The 16,286-nt window shown below is 35.4% G+C and overlaps 2 protein-coding genes across 3 annotated transcripts; both read left to right on the forward strand.

Annotated features, from left to right (window-relative positions):
- The first annotated feature begins 451 nt into the window (after positions 1 to 451).
- Positions 452 to 9,248, forward strand: si:dkey-183i3.5 (uncharacterized protein LOC566445 homolog). The gene is made up of 10 exons (XM_052104866.1): positions 452 to 1,007; positions 1,916 to 2,127; positions 3,036 to 3,096; positions 3,174 to 3,269; positions 3,420 to 3,596; positions 3,899 to 4,024; positions 4,820 to 4,933; positions 5,086 to 5,192; positions 5,281 to 5,573; positions 9,174 to 9,248. Exons 1-10 carry the CDS (start codon positions 456 to 458, stop codon positions 9,191 to 9,193), a joined length of 1,758 nt encoding a protein of 585 aa, XP_051960826.1. The 5' UTR covers positions 452 to 455; the 3' UTR covers positions 9,194 to 9,248.
- A 1,953-nt stretch (positions 9,249 to 11,201) lies between these two features.
- si:dkey-183i3.6 (LAT2 domain-containing protein) lies at positions 11,202 to 15,767 on the forward strand. Of its 2 annotated transcripts, none has more exons than XM_052104334.1 (12): positions 11,202 to 11,350; positions 12,135 to 12,240; positions 12,374 to 12,416; positions 12,519 to 12,553; positions 13,035 to 13,080; positions 13,277 to 13,311; positions 13,424 to 13,453; positions 13,553 to 13,577; positions 13,800 to 13,843; positions 14,137 to 14,196; positions 15,352 to 15,402; positions 15,489 to 15,767. In XM_052104334.1, exons 2-12 carry the CDS (start codon positions 12,138 to 12,140, stop codon positions 15,521 to 15,523), a joined length of 507 nt encoding a protein of 168 aa, XP_051960294.1. In that variant the 5' UTR covers positions 11,202 to 11,350; positions 12,135 to 12,137; the 3' UTR covers positions 15,524 to 15,767. The 2 variants fall into 2 exon arrangements, with proteins under 2 accessions (XP_051960294.1, XP_051960295.1); XM_052104335.1 differs by having other exon boundaries at positions 15,356 to 15,402; positions 15,489 to 15,625.
- The last annotated feature ends 519 nt before the right edge of the window (positions 15,768 to 16,286 follow it).

Here is a 16,286-nt window from a genome sequence, read left to right on the forward strand (position 1 = left end):
TAAGAAAAAAATAATTTCACCTGCCTCTCACTGTCACAGTCATCTTGATTGATGAGAGGCTACTCTTGCACATTTGTCAGCTCAGAAACATGAAATTCAGAATTTATCTCCCATGAATGTAAGACTATAAAGAACATTTTTACCTGTCAATCAAAGGGTACTCTCTTTAAATCTTGTTAATGTAGCCGAAGGTTAAGGTTTCTCTCAATTCCACATGCCAAGGCTATTTAATTACCTCTAACATGTTTCAGAGAAATCAGTGCCTGCAGGGGGGACGCTTGCCTGTCTATTCGCCTTGGCATATGACATATGAGCAGCCACAGCAAATCGTCAGCAGCCTGTTTGTCCAGCCCTTCGCAGAGCTGTGTATTTAAAGCACAAAGTTGAAGTAAGGCAGCCTGACTGAGCACCAGGAATCCTCAGCAAAGACCTGTACCACAGTTTTGAGTGCAGACATGACAGAGTCAAGCTTACGTATCAGTGGGGGAGCTGTCAGATTTGGAGCCACCTATGGAGGCAACCGTCTGTTCTCCGGATCCAGGGGCAGTGGAGGTGTTAGTATGGCTCTGTCCCGCTCGCTTGGCTCAGGAAGGGGAGCAGGAGCTGGCTTGGGAGGAGGCCTTGGAGCTGGTTTTGGGGCTGGAGCTGGTGCAGGAGCAGGGCTGGGCTTTGGTCTAGGAGGAGGGCTTGGCTTTGGTGCTGGAGGAGGGCTTGGCTTTGGTGCTGGAGGAGGGCTTGGCTTTGGTGCTGGAGGAGCCAGAGCAGCAGGGCTTAGGGCTGGTGTGGCCCCACTGAGTGCCCGTCTGGGGGGCAGAGTCTTCAAAATTGGAGGCTATGGTTTCAACCCATCCTTCATCAGCTCTACCACCACAGTGGATGCAGGCGTCGGTCCAGTCCCCAGCATCGATCCAACACTCCCGTCCTCAGGCACAGTGCAGGTCACACGCTTGAAGGAGAAGGAGGACCTGCAGGCACTCAATGACAAATTTGCATCTTTCATTGATAAGGTAAGTTAAAACGTTCAGTCACAAGCATTCTAAGGCCACATCCACACTAATACATTTTCGGTTGAAAACACATTGATTTCGATAGGTTTATGCCTCTAATCTACACGAGAACGCAGTTATCCTTACTCGAAATTTGATCATTTACAAAATGCTCATACTTTTGAAAACAATGATTTTAGGAAACGGAAAACTGATTAGTGTTTTAGTTTGAAGTAATCAGTTCTTGATTGAAAACTTTTCAGTTCAGTGACAGTCAAAACATTTTGAGTTTTCAAACGTCATCATTTTCCGAAGTATGCGGCCATGGAGAATGTTTTCGAAATGCTCCATTTTCAATCAATGAAAACTGCATTTTAGCATTGAAAAAAGCATGAACATTGCGGAATCAATGCTTTTCTTTTTTATTAAAATGTATAATTGAATATGTTGCCCACATTTTTTTTTTTTACATTTTGTTTTTTTTAATTACATGTTAATTTGAAGCCACAACTGCCCTCACAAAAAAAATCTAGAGTTCTGGCAAATTTGCAACAAATTAGCTTTTACCCCTCTCATCCACACTTGGCATTTGCTTCCACTGAAAACTAATTATTTTGAATTACTTAAACGGTCTGTATTACTGTACAATTTGGAAAACAATAACATTAGAAACTTAAAATGGATTAGTGTGGATGTGGTCTCAATTAACTCATGCTCAGAAAATAAAACTAAATAGACAAATCCACTGCTTTCATGAACTAGAAACTGAAAACAATTCACAGAGGCATGAACATAGTTCATAAAACCATAATGAAATATAGCAATGGTGCAACAAAATCCTCATCTCTTCCAATAAATCAAGATATTCTATCACTGGATAGAATATCTCTGTTAGGTTTTTCTTACTATGACTTTGACACTGACCACAGGCCCGGTCTCTGGAGCAGCACAATGCAGTGCTTAAAGCCAAAATTTCCATGTTTACCAACCCAGAGCAGAGTGGACCTGCAAGCTCTTCCATCCTTCTTACCTCTGCCATCGGAACATATAAATCCCATATTGATGGCCTCACAGCTACTAAAGAGGCCATCATTGCTGAGATAGAGCACTATAAAGGCATTTTTGATGATGTGCAGGCCAGGTAAGTCCATCTCGCTCTCTGATTCTCTCTACATGGAATAATAAACCTGCACTCATGAATAATGAAGATGTGTTTTTTTGTTTCAGAAACCCCACAATGTTCACCCTAGCCATAAAAGCACATTTTAGAAGCACTTTTATCTATCAATGAAAATTTTCATTACATTCAAGTACATTAGTAATTACATTTGTAATTATATTTCACTAAACTGCTGTACTATTTTATTAGTTCTGGTTTCTTAATGGCACTTTGTGGTTTGATTTTAAGACTCAATATTAATCTAGTGTTAACACCCCATCTGTACTGGAAAAGTAATTTACTGTAATGAGTAAAGCATTTGAAATTTCTCAAATTTGTATTAGTAATTAGTAATATCAAGTGTTGAGTAAGATACTCAAAATAAGTAATCCACTAAAAATGACTACTTCTTAAAACATTTATTTAGATGGCTTTACTGATTACTTGGTTTAAAAAGGAATCACATTACTAATTATTTTACTTTTAAGTTACTTTCTAAATCACTTTTCAGGAAAAAAGTTTTTGGTTTTCTGCTCAAATTCAAAACGTTAATATTTCCTCATTCGTTGTAGCGCACCCTTCAGCGGTCAAAAGCGCTAACAGACATACATATAAATTAATATTTTAAATGTTGTATAAATATTAATTTAATGCAAGTATTGTATTTAAAATAATTACTTTCATTGAAAGTCAGTCAATTTAATCTGATTACAAGTTAAGTTAAAATGTAAATTAAAACATAACTTTTTTGACTAGAAAGTAATTAAATTACAGTAACTAATTACTTTGTTATCGGATACACCCAACATCGGTTATACCACTTGCTTAGGTGGACCAGCCAATAACACATTTATACACGCACCTGCACATTCACTCCTTTTCTATCTCAGGTATGAAGAGGAAACATCTCAAACCAAAAATCTGGAAATGGATTGGACTACATTGAAAGAGGTATGAAAATATGAAACTAATTTCAACCTCACCTTTACAGTTCTAGATTGTTGAGTTTCACAAATTTCCTCCATTAGGATGTGGACAATCTTTACCTTTCCATCTTTGAGTTGCAAACCAGCATTGCCGGGTTGGAGGATCAGATTGCTCTATCCAAGCAGGTGTATGATGCTGTAAGTCAAAAGCTTTTACTGTCTGCAATACCTCCATTTAATACAACATGCTTCCCTTTATTTCTGCAGCATTTTAGTCAGTTTTTAACTTTACCAGTGGCCTAAGCTTGTGTATGTGTGTGTGTGTGTGTGTGTACTTGTGTGTGCTAGAAAGTGAAAGAGGTGAGAACCATTGTGACTGGAGGTATGAAGTCAGCAGTCTCCATCTCTGTGGATAATGCAGCCCAGGCACAGGATCTGACCATAGCGCTGACTGAAGTCAAAGGTCACTATGAAAGCCTAGCTCAGCGCAGCAAACAGGATGCTCTTCTCTCGGTGCAAGACAGTGTATGAAACTTCAACCCTTCAATAAGCAAACTGTGCAAACTCATATTTAGAATGATACCTAATGAATTTAGAAATGCTAATGAACAGAACCTTATTGTAAAGTGTCACCAACTTTTTTAATGATGTAATGCATTCTTTCATGATTATTTGCATGGCTTGGTTACTCAATTCACAAATCTTTTGCACACTGCCTCCTCCAAGTGGAGAGTCGTTGTATGGCAGCTGTGTAGATGCTGGCACATTTGCTTTTGGACATTTTTAGGTCAAACCACAACCTATTTTCTCTTTTTATGGGCAAACAGCTCTCTATGATGTCAGTATCCACTCAGCCTAGTTCTCAGACGCTCACCACAGCCATGGAGGAATTGAGAGTTTACAAACTGCAGATCGACTCTGTGCAGAGGGAGATCGAGAGGCTCAAATCTCTGGTTTGTCAATCCTGTTAATTCATCACGATTGATTCGGTGCAATTAATTATAAGTAAAAGAAACCAAACAATAAAAATGTATGCATTCAGTCACACCCCTGACCCGTTAAACCAGAATGAGTAGAAAAAACAAACAAACTATATAGAGAACTGATTTCAATCGCATTGTGTAATGTCTATTTAATGGTTTACTCATTTACAGGGCCGTAGCCAGGTATTCTGGACCCCATTCTTATTAAAACATAAAGCTTAGAATTTATTGTGGGGCCCTTCTGGACCTTCATTACCACCTTTCACCCCACTAGATACGGTCCTGCTCATTTACCACAATGAAGTCGTAGCCAGATTTAATTTGGTGGATTTTCTGTTTGCAAATGTTGATAGGGCCTATATTTGCAATATCGTGTTCATAATTTTGCTAATGACTTTATTTTAATTTATTGTAATTTTGAAACATATATATACAATTATGACCACACACTATAAGATAAGATGACACCAGTCATATCAATAACCTTTTAAGAGCAGTTTTATTCTATGTGGAAAGGCTCCCTTCAAGGGTACTGCCATGTTAAGATCACATGACCAGCCAAATATCACTAGCTTTATCTCATTTATACTAACTAATTAAATCAATCATTGGTAACTGAAATCCATCCATGCCCCTATGTGCCAGTGTAAGTCCAAGATGACATTAAAAATAATACTATGTGCACCTTTAATAATTACATTTAGTTTTAAACTGTAATTACTCTGGGACATTTGTGGGAGTAATTGATGTTCTCTCCACTGACAGAACTTACAGATGGAGTCTCAGGTGGAAGAAGCAGAGTGCCACTCCAACTCTCACACAGAGACATACCAGGAACAAGTTCTCATTCTCAAGTCTCAGCTTGATGATATCAGAAAGGTAATATATCAATCAATTAAGACAAAGTGGAAATCTCTATAAAATAAATACATTATATTATTATATGGCATATAATCTAATTTAAATGAAAACAGTTTTGTCTTATTAATCTCATATACATGTCACTTACACTCCTCTAAATTTTTCTTCAGCAAATTACTCAGTACGGTCAAGAATATCAGGAACTTCTTGCCAGCAAAATGTCCCTGGATGTTGAAATAACAGCCTATAAGAAACTTCTGGACAGCGAGGAGAACAGGTGAGGAGATTAGAGTTGAGAAAAGTAACCTTTACTGACTCAACAATCACACACTTCAAATGATAAGCATATCTGTTTGGTCGACCAGACTCAAATCTGGAGGTGGCATTACCGTGCACATGTCAAAGACGTCAGTAGGAGGAGGAGCAAGTGGAGGAGGTCTGGGCCTGGGAGCAGGAGGTGCAGGTCTGGGTGGAGGTGCAGGTCTGGGTGGAGGTGCAGGTCTGGGTGGAGGTGCAGGTCTTGGAGGTGGATTTGGCCTAGGAGGAGGTCTTGGTGGAGGCCTAGGACTGGGCCTTGGGGGAGGACTGGTCTTTGGAGCAGGTGCAGGAAGTTCCTTTGGTGCAGGAAGCAGTTACTCCAGCCTGAGCAGCAGTGCTTGTAAGTATTCATGAACTGATGAATGATTAAAATGAATATTTATATCAATGCACAAGGGAAAACAGATCACCATTTTTAATCCCCATAAAGAAATCTGATATATGGCCATACATGGCCAGAGCTAGGGGGACATTGCCCTCAGAAACTTCTGATGCCCCACCCTGACTGACAGTGGAAGGATCAAGGTGCACTCGATCAATGATGCCCCCACTAAACATACTGTACAATTGCCCCACCAAGGAATGCATCCCAGTACCGGCATTGTGGCCATACATGAACATATATGTTTGCGGTTTCACCTATTTGGACATATTAGAACATATTCAAATGCCACTATGTAAACCGCTTTTATTTTTTATTGTATTTTGAAACATATATGAGTCACCTTTTGCCTTCAGTAGTTCAATGGTCCTGCTGTGACATATTATAAAAAGTACAAATATTCGTTGTAGTCTCTCAATTAATATGAGGTCATAAAAGCTAGATGGAGTATAGCAAGTCACATAGCAAGACTTTCCAACCCTTTCCAAAACTATTTTATGTCCACCCATATACCAATGGCTACTGTCCATCACTGGATCAGACTTTAAAGGTATATTCTGGGTTCAATTCAAGTTAAGCTCGACAGCATTTGTATTTTGACTTGTCCCTCCTTTTCTTAGGGATTCCAATGAGGCACTAATAATGGAAGTAAATGGGTCCAATTCATAAATGTTAAAATACCCACTGTTTCTAAAGTATAGCCACAAGACCTAAACAATATGTGTGTTAACACGATTTTAGTGTGATAAAAATGCATACTAAACTTTTCTGTGTAAATTTATAGCCAATTTTTTAACTGTTGCCATAATGTTGATAATGTAATGTCAACATACCCTAAAATGACAGTAAAATGAAAAATTGAACAAATTTACAGTTTAAATCATACATGAGTTTTAACAGAAGATTTAATGTAAGTGCTTTTATAAAAGGATAAGCTTCGCATCATGTCATTTGTAACGTATTCCGTTAGATTACTCAAGGTCAGTAACATATTGTAAATACTTTGGATTACTTCTTCAGCACTGGTAGATTTTTTCACTTGTTTTGACTATAAAAACTCTGCCAGTACAGAAAGACAAATAATTACACATGTTAAAAATACATTCTCTGAAAAACCTAAATATCTTATGCAGTGTTGTTTCTAAAACAAGATCAATCAAATTGATCTTGTTTTAAGAATGTTTAGATATTTTTACAGGAAAACAGTAAAAAAATTATTATCAAGAATACGATTTTTGCCCTAATATCAAAAGTCTTCCTAGAAAAATAGTAATTATGATCCAAAGGTAATTTTCTTGATAAAAAAATATGATTGTGCCTGGTAAGGTGCATGTAAAATGGCTAGAAATAGCATTTTAGCTTAGCGTAATAGTTAACAATTCACTAACAATTCACACAAGGCTTATTAGGGGTCAAGTCCCGAAGGGTCGAAGACCACTATTTTTATTGTTATTGTTACTGTTCCTATTATTATTATTATTATTCCACTCTTGACTCTATGGCAGCCCATAGAACCGCTTGCGGGAAAGTTATGAAATTGGTACACAGATAGAGGACCTTAAACCCTCTAGTGCCACCAAATGTCCAAATTTGCACTCATGTTTGTTAATAATTTTGGAATACTTTTGTTAATAACCCTATGATGGCATTTTCCGTCATGAAAATTTTTCAGCATATTTAATTTTCTGAAAAACCTACTTTTTCTAACTCGTCCTAAGCCATCTGTCCGATTTGCATGAAAATTGGCCTGCATCATCTAGAGGCACACACGACAAAGATAAATTCACTGAATTTTGATAAACCACACCATTTTCGAATGGTGCTTCAATGAATGACATGCAAAATTGAACTTGAGGCTGTATCGCCGCAACGCTTTAAGGGAGATGAAACTTGATACGTGTCATCAACATTAGGGCCTGAGGTTACCTGCAGCATTTTGGCGCACTGTCCCCTATTGGTCACGAGACATGAAAAAAGCAAATTATTGCTAATAACTTCTGAACAGTTTGTCATAAAATAAGTCTCATTAGATTTAGTGGGGTCTAGCGAGTCCAACGATATGAAAAATTCCTATGTCGGCCATTTTGGACGTCGGTCATTTTGAATTTAGTCATAAAATGCTGTATTTTACGAACAACTTGGCGTATTGTTACAAAACTCGGTATGTGTCTTTAGCACCATGCTCTGAAGGAACTCAAAGTTTTGAGACAGTGCCACCTTGTGGTCAAAAATTATAATGCTATTTCCAAAAATGCTAATAGCTATTGACTCCTTTCGTCTATTGTCATAAGACTGGTCTTGATAGATACCATGGTTCATGCCGAGAACAACGATACCAATTATGTCATGATCGACAATTTTTAAATGTTTTGAAAACCTACTTTTTTGAACTCCTCCTAGACTGTTTGTCAGATTTGAACGAAAATTGGCCTGCATCATCTAGATGCACTCATGACAAAAAGTTATTCACAGAATTTTTATAAACTGTACCGTTTTTGAATGGCGCTTCAACTAATTTGACGAAGAATGCGCAAAATTGCACTTGAGGGTGTATCTCCGCAACGCTTTGAGTGATTGAGACGAAACTTGGTACGTGTCATCACCATTAGGCCCTGAGGTTACTTGCAACATTTGGAGATAGAAAAAATTATATGTTGGCTTATAACTATTGAACGCTTTCCTGCATGTTAACCATCATGCCAAGATAGTACCTCAGCAGTTTCAGAACAGTGCCACATACTGAACACAAATTTTAAGAAGTAGCTAAAATGTTTTGTTATTTTTAAAACAAATGGTTTTTTTATGATTGAATGTTTACATTTTCTAACGCCTCACACACTGTTCATCGGACTCTAACCAAAAACATGTCACAAAGCTTCTTTTGCTCCTCATGGTGCCGATAATTGGCTTGAACCTGGTATCACTGCTTGCAGCTATATTTTCTATTTCTTCTTCTCCAAACTTTCTTCAATCTTACTTCTCTGTCTGCTCATATGAATGTAACACATCATAAGAAAGTGTTTCACCACTGTTCAAATGCACTTTGGATCGCATCATTTATCATAAATATTAAATGAAACAAATGACAATAAAATGCTAAATAATCTCTTCGGTTATCAAAATACTTTTTGAATGTAACTGTATTCTAATTACCAATTATTTAGATTGTAACTGTAGTGGAATACAGTTACTTATATTTTGTATTTTAAATACGTAATCCTGTTAAATGTATTCCGTTACTCCCTAACACTGAAATTACTGTCTTTAAAACCTCCAAAAATTGGCCCCATTCATTTTCATTGTAAGTGCCTCACTGTAACCTCGATTTTTGCTTTTTCTAAAGAAATGAAGAGACGAGTTTAAGTAGTTTTTTGTGAAAATCAACATTATGCCACAAATGCTGTCAACTGAGCCTAATTTGTACTAAACCTGAAATAATCCTTTAAATGTGATTCACATCATCACTGGCAAAGATGACGCTCAAAGGAACATAGTGCAGTGAAATGTCACAATCGCTTTTGAAAATGTATATTCACTGTTTCCACTGTTTTCACCCAGTATCCTCCACTGTTTACTGAAGATTCACAACCTCCACTCATCAAGCCACAACATAATGCTGAGCATCAACGTATGGGGCAGTGAGGAAATCAACTACTCAGATTTCACTCATATAGAATTGTGAGAATGATTTTTATTATCTGTATTACCTGTGTTCTATTGTATTGTCTAATGAGGCCCCACATTCTGTTTTATCAAATTCTGTGTACATTTTAAACATCAGTGGAATTGCAAAATTGTTAATTGATATTGTGAGGTTTTGTTTATTTTCATGCACCACTTCCTGCCATAATAAAAATAATTCCATACTGGTCATTTGTGGGGGAAACAGTCATACTGTGGTCTTTAATCTTTATTCTAATAATGAATTAGTGCTTACACTAATTCATACACTAATAACAACAGACAAAAATGTTGTATATTTTACAAAGAGAGTTCCACTACACTTTTTGACCAATGAATTTCCATGACCTCTCCATTAGTTTTTGTGATTACTGGATAAGGACTTTTTTAAATAATTTTGATTCAGATTGAAATTAAATATTAGATTGATTTGAACCGGTTTGGCAGATTAAATGAAAATAACTGGTTCAAAAGAACTCAAATTGGACAGCACTGTGGAATCAGAGAAAGTTTTACTCTACAAAAGAGCACAATATCTTACTGATTGGAAGATTTTAGAGCAGAATTTGCCAAAATGTATATATTCACAAGACATTTCCATGATTTTTAACATTATATTCATATACATAACTTGCCTGGAAAACACTTTCAAATTATTTGATATTTCTAGATTTTCCATGACCATGGGAACTAAATATACTCACCGAGCACTTTATTAGGAACACCATGGTACTAATAAAGTGCCTGACGTGGTGTTCAGCTGTTTTAGCCCATCTGACTCAAGGTTCGACATGTTGTGCATTCTGTGATGCTATTCTACTCTCTACAATTGTACAGAGTGGTTATCTGAGTTACTGTAGACTTTTTGTCCGCTCAAACCAGTCTGGCCATTCTCCGGCCTCTCTCATTTACAAGGCATTTCCATCCGCAGAACCTCAGCTCACTGTATGTTTTTTTACTCACACCATTATCTATACACTAGTGATTGTTGTGTATAAAAATCCCAGGAGATCAGCAGTCACAGAAATACTCAAACCAGCCCGTCTGGAAACAACAATCATGCCACGGTTGAAATAACTGAGATCACATTTTCCCCCATTCTGATAGTTGATATGAACTTTCAGTGAAGCTCCTGACCCATATCTGCATGATTTAAGCATTGCACTGCTGCCACAGGATTGGCTAATTAGATAATCACATGAATAAGTAGGTGTACATGTGTTCCTAATAAAGTGCTCAGTGAGTATATATGCAAAGTTTATATTGTACAAGTAGCTTTATAAAATACATAGATGAACATATATAAAATATATTTTGTATACACTAATTAGCCTATATACTTTCTTTTTAATAAATAATGAATTAAATTAGACCACAGCAATGAATGTCTTAAAATGCTTAGCCTAACATCACTTAAATCTCTAAATAAGATTATTTTCAAATCCAACACCATTGTTGTAATAGGAAAACAATGTTGTCGTTAGTAAATAGCGGAAAAACCTACCCACACAACACCTACATACTCAGACGCCTTAAATGTCATTATATTGAAACATTATCTAAGCATATTGCAAACATTAAACAAGCTTTCACAGTGATTCAATAAACTATTCAACGTAAGTCAGTTAATTATAATGAACAGTTAGAGTTTGTAAGATGCAGCCATTGATTTTACTCTGAAATCACATTCTGCCCTAATTGAGGAAACAATGAGAGAGTTCTACATACTTTCTGTCTAGCTGCAACTTTTTCTGCCAATGTTAATGAAACGGGCTGCATTTCAAAGACTATTGAGTAGGTTTGACATTTAATGTATGACATACACAATACACAATACACATTTAGCAGGTCGACTTTGAACTATGAGATTTCCCCTCTGAGCATTGTGTTACTGTGGGTATGTGGTGGACTCTTTACTGATGTCCGGCGTGTTTCTGCACGGATGTGGTTAGATTTAGTTCGAAACAGGAAACACACAGGTTCAATGTGCTCTCCCATTAGTCCTTCAAATTACTTTTTCATCAGAATGGAAGTGGACTGAGGGCTCGCTCAAGGTAACTGCTCACTTATTTATGTTCCTTTATTCATGTCAATTTGATTGAAAGAGAACTGTGCGACGAGTCTTGTGCTTATGAGTGGAAAACCGTTTCTCTGTGGTCTTAGTAATATGGCTGAAAAGGCTATAATAACAGAATTATTTGCAAGTGACTGTAATGCAACTCACTAAGATGATGGTTTAGAATGTCTAAAATATATATATATTTAAAAAAACAATTCACATTAAAAAACCTGTCATTAAGCAAGACAAGTTACAAAATTAAGGAAGAAAGAAAAGACAAACGTTTGATGATGACATAACTCTCATCCAGTGGTTAAATTAGCTACTGATGAAAAAAAAATGAAAAAAAAAAAACAAAAAACGTATATTTACACATAAATAACAAATTAACCAGTATATACAGACACACAATAGGCTATATGACCAAAAAAAAAAAAACAACAGCAACACAGCTCTCCCAGCATCATAATATATATACAACAATCCAAAATCAAAGAAAATGTCATCAAGACTAATTAATTCCTTTTAAAATTAAAAAAAAAAAAACTTTTTTTAAAACCATGGTTTTTAATCTGACACAATCTTGCTTGTTGATTCATTCCCAGCATTAAATAATTCCTATAACTTGTGCTGAGACTTTGCGCCATTTTGTCATTCATGGTTGTTTCTGTGATAAAACATGATCTGTAAGTGAACATATAACACTACAATTCCTCATTTCCTCACTATCTATGTGCGAGAAGAAAAAAACATTCCAAAAAGTATTTCTTATTTTTCAGGACATGATTGAAGCCAATAGCCAGCAAGGAGCTCTCCTTGCCATCGCTTCCTTGGCCTGCCTTTGTTGTATTTATTCGCTTTGTATGTGTCGTAAAAATAAATCTAGTAAGTGGTCTATCATTACAACCATCAACCCTCAAAATAATCTCTCATTTGTGGGTTTTGAAAGTAACCTTTTACAATTGCTCAGACGTTCATTCTGTAAGACACTATACATTTGTGTCTTTTTTATTTTGAGGAGTAATACAAGAGGACAACATCGTGTATGACCAAGACGTATTGTAAGTAAAATGCTGTTGTTTTTCTTGGAGATATATACTGTAAGGTACTAATTCAAACAAAATTTACTGACTGGTTTCATATTTATTGTTTTTCACTTTCAGCAATCAAGATCACAGCACATATGCTGAAAGACCAGGTAATATTCTTAAAATTAAACTTAATAAAAGTGTGAGCCAATTATCATAATGAGTTCTTATGTATATTACGCACGGTGCTCAACTTTCAGAATATTACTGTTCTACAGTGTTCGAATTGGGGGGGCCCCTTAACGCTTAACCGTGAGGCACACTTGGACGTGTTTACAATTTTCAGACTGAAAAAATGTAATTTGGATTATTTATAAAAACTTGGACAGATAATGGACAATGTTGTGTGGTGTTGCCACAAAAATATGAAGATTTCTAGTTTTCTGAGGAAACACCATGGGACCCCCCAAATCCATTTTTTTTGGCCTTATTGTGGGTCCAGAACCCAGCCCCCTTCTCAATCTGAACAATGGTTTTACAGAATTAATTTTTTTCTTATAAAATATCTTATGTCAGAAGAAGAGTGAAATTAAAAATGCACTCTTCACCAGGCAAAAATGATATTTTATTTGCATTATGTCTGCTTTCCAGTTAAGAAACCAAACCAGATGTCTAAAGAGAGTTCTTCCACCTCAAGGTAAGATACTCTGAGCACTAATCAACCCAATGTTTAGTCATTTTTAGCCTTATTTTCATTATTTCTTCCCAAAGCATCTTTGTCCACTTTATCTAAAATTGTACACAATTGTATACATTGATAGGCTGTGATGCATAAATGCCAAATAGCATAAACTTAAAAAAAAAAAGTTAAACTATTAACTTACTTTTTACAGGCTATCGACATCTATGTTAAATAGGACTCCAAATAGTAAGAATTTTCTTCATTCAAATGTGCATTGCTCAAATTAGTATCTTTATGGTGGTAATTTAAGAAAATTCACTTTAAATGGATGGCTGTTATTTTGCCTGTTTCCCTGGAGGTCATAGCCGTTATCAGAACTATCCAAATGGTAAGTGTCATTGTTAAGGCAATCATTAGACTTTACTTACAATAAGTATTATGTTTTAAATACAATAATATAATGTACCATGTTTTGCTTATGTGGCAGATGGCAGCTTTGAACCGACATACGTGTGAGTATTTTTTTCCACATATGGGTAAAACTAGTCAGATGCTAATCAAACAATTTTGGCACAAAAGCATTATATAAGCTTAATAAAAATAAGTTACATTCCTTTTGACATACAGTAGATGCATTATGTGCATACATTTAGGCCTACCTTACACAACAATACATTTCTTAATATCTATACATGCTTTAAATATAATACACTGTTTTTTCTTTTTTTTCATAGGGACCCAATTCCAGGAAACCATTACGTAAATGAAGACGACCCAGGTAAGCGCATGTGGATAATCGTTACAAAGTTGTCTTAATACTTTTTGCAAACCACTTGCATTTTCAGTTCTGTAAACAGGAAAAAATTATGCCACTTATAATGGGCACATATGAACCTGTGAAGACATAACCCACTAGGTGATGAATACAGAATGTCTATTTAAAAATCTGTTAAAAAAACAAGAGACCACAAGTCACACACTTACAGCTAAAAAACAAAGTGCACAAATGGATGGCAAGGTAAATATATGCAAAGAATTTCTTTTAATGAAATGCTCATTCTCTTACCCCAGATACGGATCCGGGATCATATGAGAATGTATTTCCAACACAAGTTATTCAACATGACTCAGGTTGGTGTTTTAAGTGATTCCGACATCTTTTCCTTGTGGAAATACTTTAGAATAACTTTCATTAATAGGTCAGTATTAACAAATTGTGTATTATGCTTATAAGATCAGTAGTTCATGTACATTCAATTATAACAACATAGATAAAATATATGAATCAAAGTCTCATGACATACTTTTGAAAAAATATTAAATAATCTGTTGTTTCATTTGATTCATGAAAGTTATTATAAATGGATATTATAAATGTTTAATAAATAGCATGGTGTTACTGTAGTTTTTTTTTTTTTTAAGCGACAGCTAATAGTATTATTATAGTTATTTATATTGGTAATAATTTACGTTTAATGCATCTTTAGCACTGCAATTACATGTTATTCATGTAGAAATGTTTTTTCCTCATCAGATTAGCCGTGACAAAGGAATATTCCGGATTAAGTACAAGTAAAGATCAATAGACGGCATTTGTGGCATAATATTGATGACCACAAAATCGAATTTACAGTGAGGCACTTACAATGGAAGTAAATGGGGCCAATTTTATAAGGGTTTAAAAATAGAAATGTCAAGCTTATAATTTTATAAATGTGCTCACATTAATTCTTAAAACTCATGTACTATTTGAGCTGTATATTTATTTAAATAGTCATTTTAGGGTTTGTTGTCGTTACATTGTCATTTCAACAAAGATGTAAAATTGTCTGTTACTTTATACAGAAAAGGTTAGCAAGTGATTTTATCACACTAAAATCATGTTAACACATATATTGTTTGTATCTTGTGGCTATACTTTTGAAACAGTATTTTAATGTTTACAGATTGGCCCACATTCACTTCCATAAGTGCCTCACTGGAACCCAGATTTTTGCCTTTTTTTTTTTTTAAAGGAGAGATGAGTGGAAATGAGTTTTTGTGGTAATCAACATTATGCCACAAATGCTACCGATTGAGCTCAACTTGTACTGAACCTGGTATCCTCCTTTAAACAGCAGCATTTATAACATTTCTTGTATTTAGAATTTTTATACAAATAAAATTCAGTGAATTTGTTGGTTTAATTAAAAAATTTTTTAACTTGTCATTTGATGACATGGAATCTACATATTTGTTTTGTGTATAAAATTAATCACTGACTTATTGTCCGTTATGTTTCCGCAGATAGCTGCGATTATGAAAATGCTGAATTTCTGAATAACAAATCTGATGAAGGTAATTATTCTCTTTGATTAAAAAATTTTGCTATTCATTTATAATGAAACCAAACTGCTCACTTTTTTCTGTCCCTTTTGATACAGATGAATCAGAATATGTGAACGCTTCCACAGAGTGACAATGAATACTTTTTGTATCACGGAATGAATGCTGCCAAAAAACAAGACTGTAGCTGAAATTAGACTCCAGCGGAGTTTAAGTTAAATAATTGGCACACACATTTATGATTTAATACATGTAGTAATAGAAAGAGTTTTGATCATATTTGTATTTTGAGACAAATTTAATAATAGCATGGCTCTGTGTAGACACTTTCCATCAATAAATATTAAGGTTCAAACCAGCTTCAATGAACATTGTAATTTAAAATACATTTTTGATATCCAATGATAACTTTAGCGGTCAAGATATATGGGTTTTTCCTATGGCAGATACCAATATCTGAATAACACCTACACATGCACGCACAGATCTGTTTGTGCTTGGCTAAAATATAAGTGCAATATGACCTACAACAAGACAGTAGAATATAAGTATTTTACTCAACACAAGCATTTCATGTATGGAGGCTGTAAACAAAGAGCTGTACCATAAAAATCATGCAGATATTTTACATAGATTGGAAAACTGAGTCAGAGTAGCAGCCTGCCACTCCCATCATATAGAATTGACCAAAACGTGTGAGGAGGAAGTTTGATTGGGGGAAACATTATATAAGCACAAACCAAAAGGCCAAAACAAGCTCATAAGGCTTCTAAATGTACATCTGGTAGCGTGTCTGTCTCTGCTCTTGATTTCTACCAAATTTGTAGATGCAAGCACTTGGTATAAAACAACAGTGAACAACATTAAACAAAATGTTTAAAATTTTTATTACGGCG

The sequence above is a fragment of the Xyrauchen texanus genome, chromosome 34 (assembly GCF_025860055.1).
Source record: "Xyrauchen texanus isolate HMW12.3.18 chromosome 34, RBS_HiC_50CHRs, whole genome shotgun sequence".
Lineage (NCBI taxonomy): Eukaryota > Metazoa > Chordata > Actinopteri > Cypriniformes > Catostomidae > Xyrauchen > Xyrauchen texanus.